This window comes from Schistocerca nitens, chromosome 8 (assembly GCF_023898315.1).
Source record: "Schistocerca nitens isolate TAMUIC-IGC-003100 chromosome 8, iqSchNite1.1, whole genome shotgun sequence".
NCBI lineage: Eukaryota > Metazoa > Arthropoda > Insecta > Orthoptera > Acrididae > Schistocerca > Schistocerca nitens.
In genome coordinates, this window is record NC_064621.1 from 109,414,945 (window position 1) to 109,437,771 (window position 22,827).

General features: G+C 38.6%; 1 protein-coding gene across 1 annotated transcript in view; it reads left to right on the forward strand.

The window, feature by feature from the left end:
* Positions 1 to 6,081: 6,081 nt before the first annotated feature.
* The window catches only part of LOC126198698 (cyclic AMP-responsive element-binding protein 3-like protein 2), an 82,688-nt gene continuing 65,942 nt past the window's right edge, over positions 6,082 to 22,827 (forward strand). The window contains exons 1-2 of the mRNA XM_049935198.1: positions 6,082 to 6,580; positions 6,663 to 7,038. Of these exons, the coding sequence (XP_049791155.1) occupies positions 6,458 to 6,580; positions 6,663 to 7,038 (499 nt within the window). The 5' untranslated portion in view covers positions 6,082 to 6,457. The remainder of the gene's footprint in view (positions 6,581 to 6,662; positions 7,039 to 22,827) is intronic.

Sequence of the window (22,827 nt, forward strand, 5' to 3'; positions counted from 1 at the left end):
TAACTCCTCTAAGCCCAGGGCTGAAACAATCCAAGAAAACTGAAGTTAACCTTTCCACAAAAATCCTTAGCTGCACAGGAGTTTCAGCCCTACACACAAATTTAACCTTGTGGGGCTTAACCAAGACCTACTCTCCATCTCGCAATCCCTGCAATGCAAACACTCCTCTGCCACCAATACCTCCAACAAATGCCAGCCTAATCAAAACACTGAACACTGCCTCTCTCAGTTCATACCATCATCCAAAAATGATCCACTTCCCACATAACCACCCCCTCGTCATCTGTCAGGAAGTCCTTTCCTCCACCTCGGCCTCCTCATCCTCCCCCAGGCCCCTTCCTAAGAACAACAACCTTTCAGCAGAGGAAAGGACAGCCAAACGCAACCTCAAAACAAATCCTGACCTAGTCATCCTATCTGAACACTAAGGTCATACCACTGCCATTATTAATTGCAGTTACTGCCTGACAGAAGGCCTCTGCCGATTATCTGGCTCCTCCACCTATAAACTCTGCTCGAGTGATCCCATCCAAGAGGTCCAACACAAACACCCATTCCTGCCTGAAGCCTTAGGCTATTCCCAGAACCTACCCATACATCCATTTCCCTCCTCACTTTCATGACACCCTGTACACCTGCCTTCTACATGCTCACCAAATCCACAAACCTAACAATCCCAAATGACCTATTGTTGCTGGTTACTGTTTTCCCACTGAAAGCATATCGGCCCACACTGACCAACGCCCCCAGCATATTGGCTGAAATCTAGCCTCACACATCAAAGACACCAATCACCATCATCACTGACTCTCCACCATCCCCACCCCTTTTCCTCCTGAAGCCTTATTCATCAGAGTTGATCCTACACCCCTATACAACATTCCTCATGCCCATGGTCTTGCTGCTAGTGAACAATACCTCTCCAGACATGCTTCAGACTCCTGGCCCACTGCCTCATTCCTAAGACCCTGCACTAACTAATCCTAACACACAACAACTTCTCCTTTGAAGGGAAGGTATACAAAGAACTCCACTGCACAGCAATGAGTACACAAATGGCACTCTCCTATGCCGCCTTATTTCTGGATCGTTTAGAGGAAACCTTCCTTAGCCTGCCATAATCCCAAACCTCGTCTTGTTCAGGTTCACAGATAATATCTTCACAATCTGGATTCAGGACAAGGACACCCTATCCTCTTTCCTTCACAACCTCAACACCTACTTAGCCACTCACTTCACATGCCATCTTCCTGGACATTTACCTTCTCTTCTCTGATGGCTCAACCCACACCTCTGACCACATTAAACCCACCAATGACCAAAAGTGCCTGCATTTCGACAGCTGCCATCCCTTCCACACCAAAAAATCCCTCCTGAACAGCCTGGCTGCCCAGGGACAGCATATCTGCAGCGACAGGAACTCCCTTGTCCAGTGTACTAAATGTCTCACAAATGCTTTCACAGACAGGTACTATCCCTCAGACTTGCAAACAGATTTCCCAAGGTGTATCCCCACATGCCTCCAATTCTCCCACTATCCCTACAAACCAGCTGTAAAGTATTGCCCCCTCCATCACCGAGCCTGGAACAACTGAACCACATTCTTCGTCAGAGCTCTGATTATCTATAGTCATGCCCTGAAATTAGGGAAATCGTATCCAAGATCCTTCTCACTCATCCTACAGCAGTGTTCCATCATCCACTAAACCTCTTCACAACATCCAACTTGATCCTTACACAACTCCGAATCCTAAATTCTTGCCACAAGGGGCATATTCCTCAGGAAGATATAGGTGCAAGACATGCCCAATCCATACACTCACTACTTCCTATTCCAGTCCTGTCACAGGTCTATGCTACTCCATCAGAGGCTGGGCTACCTGTGAAACCAGTCATGTCATATACCAGTTCTGCTGCAATCATTGCTCAACTCTTTATATTGGCATGACTATCTACAAGCCGTCCATCAGGATGAATGACCACTGTCAGTCAAACTGTGGCCTAGAGCAAAATGCACCTTCCTTTGGCACAATCCAGCCGAACATAACATGCTCGATATTAATGGCCGAACTATCTGGATCCTCCCTTCCACCACCAGCTTTCCTGAACTTCGTAGATGGGAGTTATCCTTACAACACATTTTCCATTCCTGAAATCATCCTGGCCTCAACCTATGGTAACCCAACCGTTTCCACCCGCTCTGTCCTGTCACCACCTCACAATTCACCTCCCCTGACCCTCATTGTGCACTACCCTTTGCTGGTAGATTCACTGGTCTTTTCCCCTTCTCTGATCCTCTCCTTTGTCCTCCCTGTTTTCCTCTCCCTCTCCTTCAACCCTGTCCTGCCACCTCTAAACCCTACATATTCCATCAGGCAGTGCTGTTTTTTCTTTCCCCAGCCATACCCTGCCATCCCTCCCCCTTCCAAGCTCCAAGCAAGAAGCTGCAGTTCCGAGAAAGCACTCCTGCTTTTTTTTCTAGAGCTTTTCAAAAATGGGCAGAAACCTTTTAACGTCACTTTTCACAGGTCAATATCTAAAAAAGTTTTGACATAGTTGACTGGAACACACTCTTCGAAATTCTGAAGTTCGGAGGGGAAAAATACAGGGAGCAAGAGTCTATTTTCAACTTGTACAGAAAACAGATGGCAGTTATGGAAGTCGAGGGTCATGAAAGGGAAGCAGTGGTTGAGAAGGGAGTGAGCCAGGGTTGTAGCCTATCCCCAGTGTTATTCCATCTGTACAATGAGCAAGCAGAAACGGAAACCAAAGAAAAAAAATTGGAGCAGGCACTTACATTCAGGGAGAAGAAATAAAATCTTTCAGGTTTGTCAATGACATTGTAATTCTGTTAGAGACAGCAAAGAGCAGCTGAACGGAATGGACAATGTCTTGAAAGGATAATGGGAAATACGGAAGCATCTGATCCCGCCCGTCTGCTTTGACCCATGAAGTCACAAATATGGCAGAAACGACCATGAACCACGATTCCAACATGACGCTTTTTACTGGCAGCCATTTTTAAAATGACAGTTGGGCAAATTTTAATGGGAAACGTGGTTTGCAGAAAGTTTATTATTGTAAAAGATATCAGGCTAATTCAAAAGCCAATGTGTTCAGTGTAAAATGAACTACAGAAACACATTTTCCTCTCATGCAAGAGTGTCTACAAGCTCTTTTTGTAAAGACTCTCAAAAAATTTATCAATCATTACTTTTTAAGACCATAAATTTTTATGAAGGAAGTGAGACTCATTAATAACATGTTATTTCTGTGTTGTGTGCTTACAAAACTACCTGCAGTAAAAGTTTTAGTCCCGAGATGGCACTCCTGTTTGGTCCCCCCACCCCCACCCAAGAGCTTTTCAAAAATGGACGGAAACCTTTAAATGTCACTTTTTACAGGTCAATATCTAAAAAGGGACTGAATGAAAACAATTAAAAAATTTTACAGAATATTCTTTATACTTTATACTTATAGGAATACCTCATAAAAAGATTATGACTGAGACTCACCTACACAGATAGTAACAGAGCAGTGAATTTCAGTAACACCCCAACACTTCTCGATGCTCGTTTAGTGCCAAGTTAGCAAACAAGGGCACCAATACATTTGTTGTACTACACATTGTGTACAGTATACACACAATGTTTCTCATGTGTTTAGATTTAAACTTCAGTGGTACCTACTAGCCAGCTGTCATTTACATTAAAAAGAGTTAAACAAACTTGACATTTCATTGCATAATTTATCAGTTATGTTCTGTGTTCCACCAGACACTGTTGAAGAGTTACAATGGAGTAACTTTTAGTTTTTTGTACTATTTTCTTTAGATGCATCCAGCAGTATCACTTTTGGAAAGTTGAAAGGCAGTTTTTGGTCCAGAAGGGTGAAAGAGATGCGCCAAATATCACTGTTATCTTCTCTTTTGTCTTCAAATTTTCTAAGCCACCAAGTCTCATCATACATACAAACAACAAATCATTATTTTTGAAAGATGATATGTTTGTATGTAAAAAGTATTGCACTTTAAAAGCATCAAAGTTAGAGCCTTTGGAAGCAACAAAAACATCTTATTTGATTGTCACATATGTGGACACTTCTGCATAGCTTCTTATTCCTTTAACTGGCAAACATTCAAATCTCTCAGTCAGTTTTGTTTTGATTTGTTCAATTTTAGGTGAAGAAACAAATACGTATTTAACTGCAGTAACATTCTGACGACAGTATTTGAACATATCTTGCAGAATCAGGGGATCTGTTCTGTGTAAGGTCTTTGTAGGGGAGCTTGTGTAACTTCAGTTTGTTGTTCAGCCTATCCCATCAGAATAATTCTTTCCATGTGATGAGACAAAGAAATTCCACTCTGCTAGTAAAACAAAATATTAATGAAGATTCTTTTATTTTTGTACTGGCTGCTTGCACTATTGCTAAAGTAAACGACCATTTCAATATTACGTGTGATATTCTTAATTTCCATAATGAAGTAATGTCGAAATGTGTACACAGTTGTGGTGTTGTGAACAAGCGGTTCACTAACTACATAAACTGATTTGCAACACATCTCCTTTTTATGGTAGATGACAAACATATGCAGTGTCACTTGTATATTAGTCCAGTGACGCCTGTGAATTTCATCCGGCACTATAAATGTATAATTTTCTGAAAAATTACCAATCACTAAACAGTGGGTTTCTTTTAAGTTTTCTTTCATTTCCCTAAAATATTGGGCTTGAGGTTTTCAGATAGCTTGATGGGATGTTAAAAGCAGCAGCTTATCAATATGAGAATGGAAAAATAGCTCACTGGGCAGTATCTGTGTAATGAGCTCAGATCTATCGATTTGTACTTTTGGTTGAAAATTACTGTGCACGGCAAAGTGTCAAGTTACTTTCTTAAAAGACATGGAGGGTACCTGATCTGGGACATTCTGCACAGGTGTCACACACAGAGTAGCAGATCTCTGATAAGCTGAAAGCTACTGATACCAGTTGTGTGACCTGAAGCTGAAATACACCATTTTTTTAAAAAATATTTAACGATAGTCACTGTGTTTACCTAAAGTAGTATGCCTACCTGTAAATGAAACAGCCTGTACTGAACTAAAGAAATTATAAGTTACACGTAGATGTAAACGTCTGTAAATACGAATGATAATTACTTATTTAGTGTCTATACAGCTCCTAGATTGCCAGACCAATCATATGTGTTTTAACATTTGCACAGAAATATCATGCTTGCAAGAGCCACTATTTGATGACAAGCAAACAGACACGTAAATACAAAATAATTATGATGATGATGGTGACCGCTATATCAATCTGCAAACTGTTGCACCCTGTAATGTACTACTGTGACTTGCTAAATTACTCCGCAAATGTTATAACAACGCTGTCCAACCGTACTGCCCAGATACCGTCAAGACCATTCACTACATCCATTAGGCCTACTTCATTAAATTTAGGGCAAATTCCGCGGAATGCGCAAACAAATATAACAGATCCATTACTTAATGAACTTACTTGGCGAGTCAGGTTTGTAAACGTTGCGCTCAGTTAACAGACTGAAACAGAAAGATGTCGACAAAAACTAATAGGACAGTAATAATCCTGCGCCATTAACGGAAATACAGAAGCGTCCGATCTTACCCGTCGGAGTAAGATCGAAGGTTTCTGTTGACCCCCATTAACTTTGATTATTTGAAAATACTGGTGAAAGTAAAAAGACCTGCAAGAAATAACAACGTTATACAGCAAGTAATGAACTTTTGAATTCCTTCATGATACAGCGTCCATTTCACTAGGATTGTCTTCGCCATCGTGTGTCCATTTATGTGCATGTTGACATTCGATATGTAAAAGTCACTTGCCTTTTTTTTTTCAATTTTATTCACTTTTTAACACACTGCAACTGCCAAAACTTACGAAATTAATCAGTAACCCAGTTCTCCTGCACTGCACGAAAACAAACAAAATACAAACTGTTGGCTCGTTTCCCACAAGGCTGTGGTCTCTGGGAAGAGCATTTTTGTCCAATAGGAAACCTGCAAGTGTGACTTCTGCAAAGGAGTATGGAAAAAAAAAGTGACGTAATTTGTTCCACGCTGGAAGTTATGTGAAGTGTATTCGAAATGTTGACAACATATTGTTTTTGTGAATATAATTACGTTGTATTTTAGTGTTATGATTATTTCCAGAAGATCTATTGCGTGAACTTATGTTGCTCTGTTTTATGTAGGGTTATTCCATGAATAATTTACTCCTGTCACGCATTTTCTGCTTAAGTGAATTTTTGTAGGAACACCCCCTTGTCACATGTAAACATACTTTCTTTTTATGGTATTAAGTTAGAAGACATTTAATAACAACGGGTTATGAACTTATTATATTGTGTTTTACCTGTATCCAAGTGAATTTCACTGCATCTATATTAAGTACGTTAGAAAATTAGTCTCATAATGGCATTACCATCAGACATAAGCCTGATGGACTACTTATTTGAAAGAGAAGATCCGGTTTTGACGATAAGTGATAAGGCATCGGCCTTCAAAAATGAGCCAAAATGCTATGACAATTTGTCAGTGAGTGAACTTTTTTCCATGACGCTTATCTTGATATATCTTGAAAATTGTTGGACAGTTTTAGAGAAAATTTTGTTTACAGGGTACAAGTTGGCCTTCAGAACAAGATGTAAATGACGACCTTATAGAGTCAATATTAAAATTAGAGGATCATCCGTTCAATATCCTGGAGTGTGATGATCTATTAACAGACCCATCTGTTATGGACAGTTCAGTGCCAGGTAGCAGTTCCTCAGATAGTGGAATGTCAAGTGACCAACGTCTGTCACCACCTTTACCAGATGTTGAGGAACAAGTTGAAGTAGTGGGACGAGAAAACTTTGCAGCTTCTCATATTTTAGATTTTGATGAACATACCACACCTCCACCAGTTGGTGAAGAGATTGTGCTAGATTCCTCAGACACAAACATCAATCTTGATGCTGAAGTTGAAGATCCTACAGCCTTCATAAGTTTTGGTGAGTTTGCATTACCTATTTGAAACTTCTTGATTAAATTTCCACGGCACTGATGCCTTATGACATGCACATCGCTTTCAGAGAAGACTTGTTTTGTATAAATTGATGCATAAGAACAAGAAGAGAGAATAAATATGAATATGGCACATATATGATACTTCATTTACATTGTGTGTAGAATGCTTCATGGCATAATTCATACCAATTTTGTTTTGTGGAACAACTAAATGTTTCATGCAGACATTTCATATTCCATGTCTCTACATTTGCATGAAAAAGAATAGGCATTAGCCTATAGACAATTAGGACATTATATCATTTTACACAATCATAGGCTTGCAGTCTGATATCGTGTGTGAACACACAGAAATCGTAGAACTTACTTAATTTGACGCAGTATTTGTTAAAGAATTGATTTGATTAAGAAAAAGAGTCATAATTATTGATTAGCAACTAATAGGGAATGTCTGTGATTTAAATTAAGAGTCATTCCACGTGAAGGGGACTAGGGATCCCCACTCAAGCCTCTCCATATCTAATAAAATTTGGTGTGAACATTCTATATGGTTTTTGATGGTTATACAGCAAATTTCTGTCCAGTATCTCCAGTGGTTGAATTTTTAGGAGTTTTAGAGAGAGGCTACTCATCTTTGCATCACATACAAATGTGCAAAGTTTGCCAGGCTTTTTTAAAAGTTCTAGCAGACATTAGGTCATTTGCTTTAATATACATAGACAACTGTTTATGCTGAATCTCACCAGGCAGAAATTATGGGTTTAGCCCCGCCGAAATACAGATATAAGCCTCTAAAGTGACTAAAAAATTCAGTGCACTGTTCCAAGAGCCAAGATTTGACTGGTCAATTGCTACTTTTCATATGGACCAATCACACCAAATCTTCAGAGGGTTATTCCTACCTGTTATTTCTATATATGGATCAAATTTGATTAAGAAGATGCCTACATGAAAAGATATGCTTCTCCAAAATTTTCTGTGTACAAATTTTAGGGTATTTTTGGGAGGCAATATCTCAGCTGTGCCCTGTTCAATCCTTTTTTTCTTGCTACAGCTGGAAAGAGGATGCTGGAAATATGGAAGCGTCCGATCCCGCCCGTCTGCTTTGACCCATGACGTCACAAATATGGCGGAAACAAAAACAAACACACACACTTTCCACAAGAAGCCTAATGACACTAACGGGACAAGCATGGGAAATGGGGTGTTTTGGGTGGGGGGCAAACTAAATATAAACAAATTTAGACACCTTGCGTAGCTACAACGTGTAAGTGAAGACAGCCATGCATGAATACCCACCCACCTCCCCAGGGGAGAAGATAAAGGTGCTTCAGTAGCTGATTAGTGTTTTTTGTCTTAAAAAAAAAAAAATCTCACAGGATAGAACGAACAGATCAGAAAGATAAATATAATAAACTAAAACAGAAATTGGAGGAAACAGATAATTAAAATAAGTAATAAGTGTTTTTAAATTAAAAAAAAAAAAATCTCACGAGATAGAATGAACAGATCAGAAAAGTAAATAAAATAAGATAAAACAGAACTGGAGACAGCCACACTCAAACCAAACTCCGCGCCGTCATGACGTCACACACGACAACACCCTTACGTCACCGGTCAAAGCCGATGCGTGGGATCAGACGCTTCTGTCGACCCAGGATGCTTTAAGTTTTGCAAGCTATATTGTTTAATTTCTGGATCTTGCATTTTGATGAGTAAGAATACTTTTCAAAAGTTATTATTTTAGCACTTCAAGAAGATTGAAAAGTGAAATATTTTGCTGATTAAGTTCCATAATTGATTTTTTATTTCAGTATGTAAATCAGTTTCAAACATTAATTTAACACATGTCATAAAAACAAGTGTAATACACTACACATCAAATTTGCAAAACAAAAATGCTGAGAGTCAGTTCCATTTTTGGTTAAACAGTTCAGTTTTGTCAAGGGCAAATTGTGGATAACTGTATTGTCTACCTGATGATGATGTTGATGGTGCTTCTAAAATCAAGAAAATATGTTGCTCAGGAATCCAGCAGGTGCCTTTAGCAGCTGGCCAGTCGGAGGAACGAGTAGAGCCAAGTGGGAGCATAAAGCTGTTGAGGACATCTTGTTGTTAATGTGAAACTTCACAAACATTTCCAACCCACCAAAAATTGTCATACATACATACATGCAACATATTGTCCTGGTTGTAAACTTGCAATCGAGATTGCTGGCGTTTCTTCATCTGCTTCGAAGGCATGAACTGTGAATGCTGTAGCATCACTGGAAACTCTGCTTACTCTGAGCTGATTACAATTAATTGGCTTAAACTGGTGATTTTCTCTTGTTCCAGGTATTGTATGTCCCATGGCAAACCTTGTTTCTTGATCAGGCTGAATTTTTTCAATCTCTTCTTTTGGTACATAAAAAAACTTTATGCCTGGAATACTAACATCACAGAACTTGAATAAATCATATGGAGTCAATATTTGGTTATCTAAGGGCCTCTCTCCAGATTAGCATAGGCTGCTAGTATTTTTGCTGTTCCCCCAGTGCCATCACAAGGCAATTTACCATGGCTGGTTTAAAATAATTCCGTTCAGTAGTGATGCCAAAATCCTTTTTGTGCAGACATAAATTGATGAAATTTTTTAAGTTCTTATACTGGGCAACTGAACCATCATTAAAGTAACACGTGTTCTTAATGTTTTTAATCTTTGTCTTTAAATATGCTATTAACTTTATTTGAAAGGCATGAACAGCAGTGGTTTCATGACGGAGACAGTTGCTGATCATACAAATGCTAATACTCTGACATTCTTTGTCCCCAAAATACACAACAAATGGATGTAATGTGGCCTGCTTATTCTCCCAATGAAATCCTTGCACTGCATCTTGAACAACAAATGAATAATTCTCATCAAAGTCTATCAATATAATTAATTCATTTTCTGCAAGATTTCTTTCTAGTTGCTTAAGGTATAAACTTTGGTGTTTTGACACAAAATGATGGCTTCTGAAATTGGTAATTTTCAAAATTAGTACCTCCATGAAATCTTCAGCAGTTCTCCGACATATCTGTAATGTATCTCTGTCAGTATGGACCTATTGCTTCTATTCTACTGTTTCTTCAGGATTATAGTCTTTAAAAGAATCTTCATGAAAAGCCTCTAGTTGGGTTTTTCCTGAACATTCCTCACAACCTGACAATGTTGCAGCATACAATCTTTTGATTCCTAACTGCATACAGCTTCCCCCCCCCCCCCCCCCCCCATCAAATCCTTGTAGTCAACTTGGACGGATGTTGCTGAAGCCAAGATTAATTTGACAAATTGCACATACTAAACTGATAAACTGAATGTGATCCAGAAGCACCAACTGTAGTACACCGTTTCAGCCTGAGCTCACAAAAGTTTGAGAAGCTCAGTTGATTTCCATATTGTTTACAATAAACAGTGAACATTTCTTTCAGGTTACAAAGGAGCAGGCGTTTCTGCTTGTGAACCGTTTCCCCATTTATTATTACTGCAACACAATCCTTTTTCCCAGGACATCAACGAGAAAACTCATAGTCTTCACAAAAAAAAAAAAAAAAAAAAAAGGGTGAGGACATTTTGTTTTACTTCCACACAGCTTTTTTCCTTTTCAGTTTGCAGGTGTTACCAAAATCCCATCTTCCATCTTTAGTTTCCTAGGCTTCTTCACCTTTTTAGTTGAAACAGCAAATTCTTTAGCCATTTTTTTCAATAGTCGAGCTATTTGGGGCCAGGCTCAAAATTTGAACTTTACTGCAATTATTTGAAGTCTGAACCTTAATCTTAAGTTCTTCAATTAAGATGTCCATATCTTTACAGTTTGGGCACTCTTCTGTTTGTATTTGAGCAGTAGCTACTTGGCTCACACCAGCAGCTGTGGCAATTACTTTAGCAATGCTGCCTTGGGTTTTCAGAACTTTGTGCTTTATGTATCCCATTGAATCCCTTTTGCTGATCTGTTGAAGCTTTAATGGTGACTCACCAAGTGATGGTAATGAAGTATGAGCAGGAAAGGAAGCATCAGCAACATCCAGATCTTCAGTGGATGATGATTCTTGCTTACCCTGGGGGATGATTCTTTGTGGGCCACTTCTTGTCTACATTTGGTACCAATTTTCTGACCAGATTTAAAAACTTCGTTAGTCAGTAACGTCAATGTATCAGACATTGCAATGGTTACTGGTGTTAAAGCCTTCTAGATTACGTTTTTCTTTACCAAACGGCTTGCAGCAAGTTTTGTGCAGGAATTGAAATTTTGTCATCAACAAGGCATTATGGTAGAGACAAATTTGGGCAACTTCAGTAAACTCAAGCCTAGACCTACGTTGTAGAAGCTCTTTGTCCACTGGTGACATTTCCTTAACTGATCATAGTTGATTTTTCCCACAATAGAATGTTGATGACTTATGACAGTCAGCTCCATCTGATCCACCAAAGTAGCAGAGTGCAAAGGTCTCTTGGTTCATTTTATACAATAGTTTATTAACCTATAACATGCCGTTTTGAAAGCTTATTAATATGCTGGTTTGAAGCATAGCAGATTCAGATTTGTTTGTATAAAAAATATACAAATCAGCATATCAAAACATATTGTTTTAGAGCTTACCTTCAGCTACAACAACTATTGATTATTCAAACACTCAGTATTCAGCACTAAGATTGTACAATCTCAACACCAACAATTACACTGTACAGAAGACTGATAGTGTGAAAACTGCCAATAAAGAAAGCAACAATTGAAAGTGATGATTCAGCAATGTATCACTGCTGCAAGAATAGAGCCTTACAAAAATATTGCTGCTTCATAATGCTGATATAAACTGACTGACAATGCATATATGCACTACCATGCCTTGTAGGATTAAAACGTTCCAAAGCAAGATAGCTTTCCGTCATGATCTTCTAGATTTTATAATCTGAAGAGCATTTTCTGAGGTGTTACTATATTTGTATTCTATACTGGAAAATAATGTAAAACACTTCTTACTAGCAAAGTTACATCCCCTAAACCACAGGCAAATTGCACTATTAAAAGACACTACAATTACATTTTTTTTACAACTTCAAACTGTATTAATTTTTTGTATTTATTGATAATTCATTTTCCCTACTTTTGATAGGTATTCTTACTCATCAATGCGCAAGAGCCAGAAATTAAACAATATTATGTTTAGGAGTGGTTAAATCCCTATTTTTTGCCGGGATGTGATTCAGCATAAAAAGTTGTCTATGTATATTAAAGCAAATGATCAAATGTCTGCTAGAACTTTTAAAAATGCCTAGCAAAGTTGGCACGTTTGCACCTTTGTATGTAATACAAAGATGAGTAGCCTCTCCTTAAAAGTCCCCAAAAATTCAACCACTGAACATACTGGCTGAAATTTGCTATCTAACCATCAAAGACCATATAGAACCTTCACACCAAATTTTATTAGATTTGGAGTGGGTTGAGTGGGGACACTTTTTAGTATTGGTCCCCTTGGCGTGGAGTGACCCTCAAGAAAAACACCTATTTTAACTGTGTAGCTCAACTCGCTTCCACCAAATAACAATATCACCTTACCACACAGCTAGAGCATAAAATTGAACTCAACCATGTCAGTCTTGTGTATCTTGCACACTTGAAGCACTTCCAGAGGTGACAGTAATGTTAAATGGAAAAAAAAACTCCAAAGTAGAACTGGACTCTTTCATTTTATTACTTGACACTTGCATTCACAGTCATCAAGACACCTATTGTTTTACGGAAAAAGAGCAGTATATCTTTGACCTGTGTAGGGAATCAGGGAGCCACTCAGAACTGTAGTTTGCGGTCATAATGGCATTGATGGGTAAGAATTTGTTCATTTAGCTACCATTGCAGTTTCCTCTTATGTGCTTGATGAAGGCACGATTGTCTGCGCAGTCACTGCAAGATCTTAACCTATACTCTCTCTGTCAAGAAAAGTGTATTGTTCATTATTTTCTGTCATTAATCCACTATTGATGTTGGCAGAGATTACAATTTCCCTGTGACATTCGTGCCAAAAGTGTCAAGCCGTAGTTTTGGGTTTCTCAGTAGTTGCGTGGCGATGAAGACTGGTTGCTTAATCTGTTTAGCTATTTGTTGTTCTAACACTTGGTCTAGTTTTGGTGGTATTGAAAGTTGTTCTGCATTTGGAGGGTCGTTATTGATTACATTTAAGAAATGGGTCAATACTTTGTAAATAAGAATAAATGAAAAATTCGACCCATACATATTAAGTGCTATCATTATTGACACACATTGTTTTTTGTTGGGCAGCTTTGACTTTTACTTTATGTGAATGTCTCTTAATAATTCAACACAATACCCAGTTACTGTTTCTTTACTTTCTTATTATTGTTTGACGCATTTTGGAGTTGTAGCTCAGTTTCCAACTGCGACCTTTATTTACAATTATGTTTGTTTCTGTTTTATTATTGTAGTGATTGAAATGAAATAAGTTGTTAACTTTACACCTGATGGGTTAAGCAGAGAGCTATTATTTTGATGAAAATTAAATGCGCATTCCATGTTTGATTTTTGTGTGTGTGTGGGGGGGGGGTTAGAGAGAGAGAGAGAGAGAGAGAGAGAGAGAGAGAGAGAGAGAGAGAGAAGGTGGCGGGGGGGGGGGGTTAGAGAGAGAGAGAGAGAAAAGGTGGCGGGGGGGGGGGGGCTGATTACATAATACAGAAATATTTATGACTGTATATTCATTATTTATGTCTGTGTGTTGTATGATCTATTGTCTGTGTATCTCTTGGCTCTCTAATAATATGCTGAGTTTTGTGGTGGTGATTTGGATGTTGCAGAATGTGAGCTATTTAGCAATGTCTGCCGCATTGTGTGTGCCGTTAAAATACTTGTGCAGCTGGAGATTTATGTTGTATATTTAACCGTAAGGGTGTTTATAGTAGTGTATGTCAAATGAGTATTGTTTGTTAGCTAGGTCAAAATGGTTATTAAGAATGTTTTGATAGGAAATGAGTATGTGATCTTATGTTTCTAGTTCTTCGATGAACTCGATTTTCTTGCCTTTTCTAGGTGTATGGAATATCTACAAGTTATTTTTAATTCTCCATTCACATGAGTATTTTAGGATTAGTATTAGTAATTAAAATATATCTCCTTATACAATCTTTCAACAAAAATCTAAATATATAGGTACAGGGATTTATAGTTTCTGTCTGTTACCTGGCTAGTTACAGATATATATATATATATATATATATATATATTTTAATTTGTGTAACAAGTAATAATGTATAACAACAACAACAACAACAACTACTACTACTACTACTACTACTAATAATAATAATAATAATAATAATAATAATAATAATAATAATATGACTGGTAGTAATAATACAGATCAGTATTTATAAGTGTAAAAATTATTTTTTTTGTTGGAAAGATAACATTGTAATCAAGTAAATATTAACCTACTAAAAGCAGATAAACAGCAGCTGTATAGTAAAACTATACAGCAGCAGATTCCTTACCATCTTCCTCCATTAAATTTAGATGGCGTAAGTGTGGATAGCATTAAGCAAGTAATTGAATAATAACAGTTAGTACTATGGCACTAACAAGGCACTCGTGACACAATAAAACAAGAGAGGAACATTTCATTATTATTATTACTATTATCATCTCCTCCCCCCCCCTCCCCCCTTCTGACACTGGGGATTGTAAGTGAAATGTCAAAATACCCCACATCATGTCAGATTGGTATGAATAAATATATCCTTGTGTACATAATACATATATTTCAAAATAAATAGACAAAATCTGACAACAGTTGAGTCTCAAATATCAGATAAGTCAGAGGATACTCCAACACCATTTTGGGATTGATGATCCAATGGGCCCACAGCATTGAAGATAGCTCTTAGAGGCATTATGTAATGAAATCCAAATTTGCTGCTATACGAGTTGAACTTCAAATAGATTGTCATCTTCAGACCATCTGCAAAAGTTGCATAATATTGTATTTTATTTTTTGTTATGTTTGTTATTGTATTTTCAGATATACAAACTTTGTCCTTATGTCCATATATCATCAGTTCTTGCTATCACTCTGTATTCTGTTGCAACATGATGTAGATTTAGAACATATAAGTTATAAGCTGTTTTGCAGTTTGTTGCTGTTGTTAATTATCATTTCTCATAATTTTTATAAATTGACTTTTTATTGTCAAATTTGGCAGATTGCTAAATATTACAGTTATTACAGTTGCTATGATGTGTTTGTGTTATCATTTTGGGCTGCATGATGATTTTTGTAATTGATGTGTCTGTGGGTAATTGCTTGTGTCTTTGGTTGGAAATTCAATAAAATTTTGCATGAAATACATCAAAAGATAACAGATAGACACAAACAAAACCCACAGACACATCAATTACAGATATCATATATACACCCAAAACGATTATATCAACACACTATAACAACTGTAACCATATAGCATCTTTGGGCAACTGTCAATCTGCCAAATCAGATGATAAAACATCAAATTATAAAAAATTATGAGAAAGAGCGATTAACAGTAGCAGAAAACCGCAAGACAACTTACGTTATAAGTGTCCCAAATTTACACTGCACTATAACAAAATACAGAGTGACAGCGACCACGGATGATGTATGGATGGAAGCACAAAATCTGTATATCTGAAAATATGATAACCAACATTATAGTAAAATGAAATTAAATATTATGCAGCTTCTGCAGATGGTCTGAGGATGGGAATATAGTCGAAATGGATTCATCATAGTAAAACACTAACCTTCTATATCAACAATTTAGATTTCATTACATAATGTGTCTAACATTTTGGGAGCACATTGGTAAGATAAAGAATGATATAAACCTAAAGGGCGCTGTTGAAGAGTTGGAGTAAAAACTTCACAAACTAATACACTTATTAACCATCTTCTAAAAAACCAGCAAATCTGTATGAAGCCATCTATCATAGGCACCATTATATGAGAGGGGTTTTCAAAAGAAAAGATATGGAACAAAACTGTGGGTATAATTGAAGTCTTTATTCAAAAGTAATAACTGGAAGCCTGAGCACAACTATACCGCAGCTCTACAAGCCGAAGAATTCCCTGTTCCCAGAAGTCCTGTGGCTGTGAAACAAGCCAGTCCTCCACTGTGTCCTTCAGTTAATTGTATGATGTGAAGCACTTTGCTTTTTTTTTTTTTATATAATGGACCAAACGCATGGAAGTCGCTGGAGGCATGTACGGCTGCAAGTGGATGCTCAGGCTGCTCCCACTTGAAGATGGTCATTATGCTTTGTGTGACCTTGGAGACGTTTGGACATGTGTTATCATGGAGCACAATCATTCCCTCCTTGAGCAGAACAGATCAGGCCAGGCCGTTTGCTCTCTACCAGTTTGGTTGTTACGATGTTTCATACCTTTTCATTTCAGCACTTCTTATAATGGCAAGATAGGCAGTCTGTTGTAACATTTCTTTCCAGCACATCAAAACAGACACATATAAGAGGGGCTGAAGCCAAAACCAGAAAAACCAGAGATGGTTTTCTGGGCCCTTCCATTTGTGAACATTATGCCATATGAAACTACATACACAGTTAATTTACAGAATACAGTCAGTGTGGTCTAACCCTTCAGAACCAAAAGAATGACTAAAATGTACAGAAAATGATTGTATGACCTAAAGGCCCAGTGTCAATGGAAAACAATTTAATTATCTTTATAAAAAGCAATAGACCTTATCAAAGAATACTCATATAACTTAAGAATCACTAACCACTGTACCACAAAATGTGGTAAAAGATATGAAACATTTTGCTATAGTCACTGTATGGATCACCTGTACATAATACTGTATTATATATTCTAAATACATTGTAACTGGTACCTTAGTGTAAGTGAAATATTATAATGGAAGCACAAAGTCTGTTGAAAAATATTTCATTATTTTCATAATGCCAAACAATAAGGCTATTGTTTGACAAACAGTAATAGGAGGTAGTACGATTGTGGCCAAAGGAACCAGAAGTAGAGAATGTTACAGCAAATTAATACCAGTCACATAAGTCATTTAATACAAACAGTTAGTAACTTACTCAAATAAAAATAAGAAAACACCAGGTGCTGTAATCTGCCATTGTAAAACAATCAGTCATATGACACCTTTAAAAAATATTTTACATCAAGATTTGCCTTTCCTAAACAAGGAATCTGCATGACGTGGAACACAATGGTCAGCAGAAGCACTCCCTAATAATTATACCAAAGTTAAGGGTTTGACATTGGGCTTATGTAAATATGCCAAACTGTTTTAAATAAATCACTGAAATTATTTAAGTAATTCCTATTTTTAAAAATAAATCAGTATGTTCATTGAAAATTTTATCTGGTATTTAAGCGTATTGGAGAGTATTTCTGTTAAGTCAGGCAAAGTCATGTCTACATCCTTAACGGCTTTATGTAGCAATTCTGTTTGGTCTCTCATATTACCAAACAAGAGCTTGTGAATTTTTGAATGTGTCCCTCAAGTTGAATTGTTATTTTCATAGGTGTGCTCTTTGGACCTAGTTTTAAGCTTTCTCCCCATATGACTTATGTAGAAACTGTCACACTGCAGACATTTTATTTTATAAACACTTGTGTGGTCATATATTGATTCATTCTTAATAGTATATTGTAACTTTGGACCAAGATTATTGCCAGTCTCAAAGGAGACAGTGATGATACTTTTCTAAATAATTGCTTATTTTTCTCTGAAACTAATACAAAATGTGGAAGGGACAGCATATCCAATTTTCTCTCTGTCATTTATTTTCTACAATGTTATTTTGTTTGAGGCTGCCATTTCTTTTACTTTAATGTCCTTACACAACCTGTCTAAAAAAAAAAAAAAAAAAAATATGGTTTATAACCATTTTGCACAGTTATGTGTTGTAATATAGTAAGATCAACACTAACATTTTCATCTTATAGCAATAATCTAACTGATCCTTTCAACATTTAGTGAAAAAGCGTATGCTTGTAGATAATGGGGTGGCGAGAATCGTTATATATAAAAACACCAGTGGCTTTAGGTTTACAAAAATTTTTGTAGTGATGTTTTATTTATTTGTTTGTTTGTTTCTTACTCTGTTGCTCTGTCTGTGAAAGCTCACAAGAATGTAATGTTGCAAATTCCCCTCCTCCTCCCTCAGCCCCAGTCTATATGACAGTTTGTGTTATCTTTCTAAACAAGTCAATTAATTATTAATGGCATCCGTCCATTCTTGAGGGATGATGGTGTAACATGCTTGGTTCAGAGTCTGCAGCGTCTGTTGTGGCTAAAAAGTCCCACTCAAGAGTGGCAGTCCCTACTGCCGTTTGGACATGTGAAATTTGAGGGACTTCGAACAGAAGCCGCTCTGTCTCTTCGCTTTGTCCTCTTCCTGATTTGTTCCTGTGTGCGTTCGTCCTCAGAGAGCTTGATGCCGTTGTGCACAGTTACTCGCCACTTGACACGGTCATCTGCAATGATTTCCCAGCAACTTGGATTGATTCTGGTCTTGGTCAAGTCTCTCTTGCAGACATCCTTGAAACGAAGATGCGGTCGTCCCACTGGCCTCACACCCTCCTGAAGTTCTCCGTACAGCAGTTGCTTTGGTATCCGTTCAGGATCCATGCGCCTGACATGTCCCAACCATCTTAGATGTCGATGACTCAGGAGTGCAAAGATGCTGGTTGTGCTTGCACGATGAAAGACTTCGGTGTTGGGTACTCTATCTCTCCAAGAGATCTGAAGCATCTTCTGTAGACAGCGGAGATGGAAGCTGTTGAGTCGAGATTCATGCTTAGAAAGAGTTGTCCTTGTCTCACAGCTATAGAGAAGGGTGCTTATAACACAAGAATTGTAGACTTATAATTTAGTTTTTGTGGTAAGCAGTCCGTTGTTCCATACTCTGTTTTTCAATCTAGCCATGACAGATGATGCCTTTGCGATTCTGTTAGTAATTTCAGTGTCCATGAACAAGTTGCTACATATTGTGGATCCTAAGTAGGTAAAGTCATCAACTACATGGAGAGGATTGCCATCAATGCTGATGGATGGAAGGTTGGCAGTGCTCTGCGCCATGATCTTAGTCTTTTGAAGGCTGATGAGTAGACCAAATTTTTCACAGGCGTGTGATAATTTGTTAATTATATACTGCAGCTCATCTTCTGTGTTCGCTACTAGAGCTGCATCATCCACATATAACAACTCATGGATAACAACTGTATTTACTTTGGTCTTGGCCTTGAGGTGAGCAATGTTGAAAAGATTTCCATCAGACCTCGTATGTAGATACACTCCCTCCTCACAGTCTTTAAAGGCAAATCTGAGAAGAAGGGAAAAGAAAATCCCAAATAATGTAGGAGCTAACACACACCCCTGTTTCACACTGCTATTAACAGGGAATGCTTCTGATGTTTTACCGTTGAAGCAGATTGTTGCTTGTGTTTCCTCATGGAAAGAGACAATTATTTGTAGTAGTTTACGTGGGCATGTCCAATCTTCTGCAACAGTTTGAAAAGCCCATTTCTGCTCACTAAATCAAACGCTTTACCAAGGTCAATGAAAGCAATATAAAGTGGCCTCTGCTGCTCACGACATTTCTCTTATAGCTGTCTTAAGGAGAAGATCATATCTATGGTTGATGGGCCAGGCCCGAAGCCACACTGAGATTCTGGGTGGATTCTGGAAGCTAAGATTTGTAATCACATTAGGATGACTCTTGCATAAGCTTTCCCGGCTACACTTAGTAATGAAATGCCTCGGTAATTGTTACAGTCACTTCTGTTCCCTTTCTGTTTATGTAGAGTAACTATCTTCTAATTCCTCATACTCATTGGGACATAACCATCTTCCCATCTGGTTGTGATAAGTGGATATAAATGTTTGATAAAAACAGACTTGTTGTACTTAATAACCTCTGCAGGGATCCCATCTTCACTTGGGGCCTTTCCGTTAGCAAGAGAATCTATTTCTCTACTGAGTTCTTCCATAGTAGGCATTGCAACTAGTTCTTCCATAACTGGCATTTGTTTGATGGCGTCACATGCATCCTTGCTGACTTCATTCTCGGCTGCATACAATTCGAGGTAATGTTCAACCCAGCATTCCAGTGACTTCACCCCTCTTGGACTTCAGAGGAGCTGTTTTTCTGACAGTTTGTCCAATTGCTTTATTAATACCATCGTACATTGCCTTAGCATCCCCAGAATCGGCCGCTTTCTGTATACCTGCACATAAATTCAGCCAGTAGTTATTTGCGCATCTCCTGGATGGTTGCTGTGCCCTGTTCTTTGCTTTTCGTAGGTCATCTTGAGTTCTTTCATTTGGGTTTCTTTTGTAAGCAAGCAGGGCTTTCCGTTTAGCCTCAGTGACTGGTTCCATTTCTTCCAAATTTTGCTCATACCAGTCCTTATTTCTTTTTCCTTTTATTCTATAGGCCAATACTGCTGAGTTGTAGATTGCACCCGAGAGTTTTGCCCATTTCTTAAAACGTTCCTCTCTGCTTGCACGTTTCCTCCTGCGAAAGCACTTTTAAAATTACTGCCAAAATCCTGCTTTCTTTGTGTGTCATGAACATGTCTGTGTTGATATGGGGATGACCTCTCGGTTTAGCGTGGTAATATTTCTTAGGAGTGAGCCTCAGATGTGGACTTGTTATCAGGCATACATTTAATATCTGTAGCCAGTGTACTGCACATCCTTTTCCACCATTGTCAGATTTTTACAATCATTGTGTAAATTGTGCCTTCCCCTTGCACTGTATTCAAGATATTCACTATTTCTACTCACCGTGTAGCGGAAATGCTGAGTAGCAGATTGGCTCAACAAAAAAACTGTCACAAATATACCTTTTGGCCAGTAAGGCCTTTGTCAAAATTACACACACACAAATGCAACTGACACTCACGACTGCAGTCTCAGGCAACTGTGGCTTCAGTTGCCTGAGACTGCAGCCACGCATGTGTGAGATGCGTTTGTGCGAGTGTGTATTGTGTGTGTGTCATCTAATTTTGACGAAGTTCTTACTGCCCAAAAGCTATATTTGTGACAGTCTTTTTGTTGTGCCTATCTACGACTCAGCATCTTCGCTATATTGTGAGTAGCAACTTCGCTATATGGTGAGTAGGAACTTTCCTTTTCACAATATTGTTACATTCCATCATGGATTTTCTGTTGTTTGATATTCACTATTTCTTTTATACAACTCACTATTTTTACTGATGAAACACATAAGTGAGCATGTAAGTTGAGAAGTATTAACAAGAACATTTTATTTTCCAAAAAATATTTCTGCCTCTAGATCTACAGTCTTCACCTCTCATTATTTTTTTTTGTTTTTGGACAAAGAGTATTTTCTTTGCTAGTGACTGGCTTCTCCAAAATATAATTCATATATCATTAGAGAATGGAAGTAGCCATAGTATCCTGCTTTCATAGTGTTAAAGTTCCCACTGTCAGAGGTAAAACGTATGACATAAATTGATAAACTGAGTGTCTTGTGAAGATTTGTTGTTTGATAAGATCAGTTTACTGTGCAGTCACCCCACCTGCAGGTCCAGGGGTTAGAACAGGCTCGAGGTATTCCTGCATGTTGTAAGAGGCGACTAAAAGGAGTCTCACACATTTTGGCCTTTATGTGACAGTCCCCTGTAGGGTTTGATCTCAATTTTTCAAAATTTTCCTGAAGAGCATGCCAGTTGGGGGAGGGCACCTTACATGGTGCATGGTGTCCACCATGCGCTGTGACATCTTGCATCCTTCGTCAACGTGGATCTGCACTTCCACTCATTCTCCAGCTGTTGAGCAAGGTCACCCTCTTGGGTGCATTTTCCTCCATCCTCTGTGCAGTATCGCTTTCTGTGCTGTTGATGATAATGGACTTCTTAGCTCGTTTGTGCCTGATATCCAGCACGGTAGCCAGTCTATGGTGATGGGGCCGCCAGGTACCCTGTTGGTTGTAGCCCCCTGACGACACAGGGATTGCTCTGCTGATGCCTGCATTGTTAACTCCCCATATATGACAAGAAGTAGATGCCCATTACTCTGAGGCATTGGGACTGCTGGCAATGGCTATCCTGCCAGGTGGCCTGTGCTGCGGATGGGTAGTGCCCGTGGGTGGCAGCAGGGTGGATAACACTTCATGAAGTGTAGTACATCAACTATTGCTGGTGGTCAAACACCAGCAGTCCCTAAGCAGTCAAGGTCTAACTTCAGTGCTAATAAATACGACCCCAAATCGTTCCCCCCTCCCCCTCCCCCCCCCCTCCCCCCGGGCCACACCATGGGAGGAATGCCAAGCTAAGGATGGCAGCGAAGCTTATTCACCCCGTTACCGTGTATGTACGAGAGTTGATGGGGAATCTCAGTTTTTTGTGGAGCATTTAGAGGACAAGTTTGGGGAGGTGGAGCACTTGTCCAAAATGCGGTCAGGGTCGGTTTTGATCAAAACAGCATCCTTTGCCCAGTCACGGGCACTACTCGCCTATGACTAGCTGTGGGATGTTTCTGTTCCCATCATGCCCCGTAAGAGCTTAAATATTGTCCAGGGTATCATATTTCACAGGGACCTTCTTTTGCAGTCTGACGATGAGTTGCACCCCAATTTAGAGCGGCGAGGTGTCCATTTTGTCCGGCGCATCCACCAGGGTCCAAGGCATAATCAGGTTGCCACTGGTGACTTCACCTTGGCCTTCGAGGGTAATACATTACCTGAGAA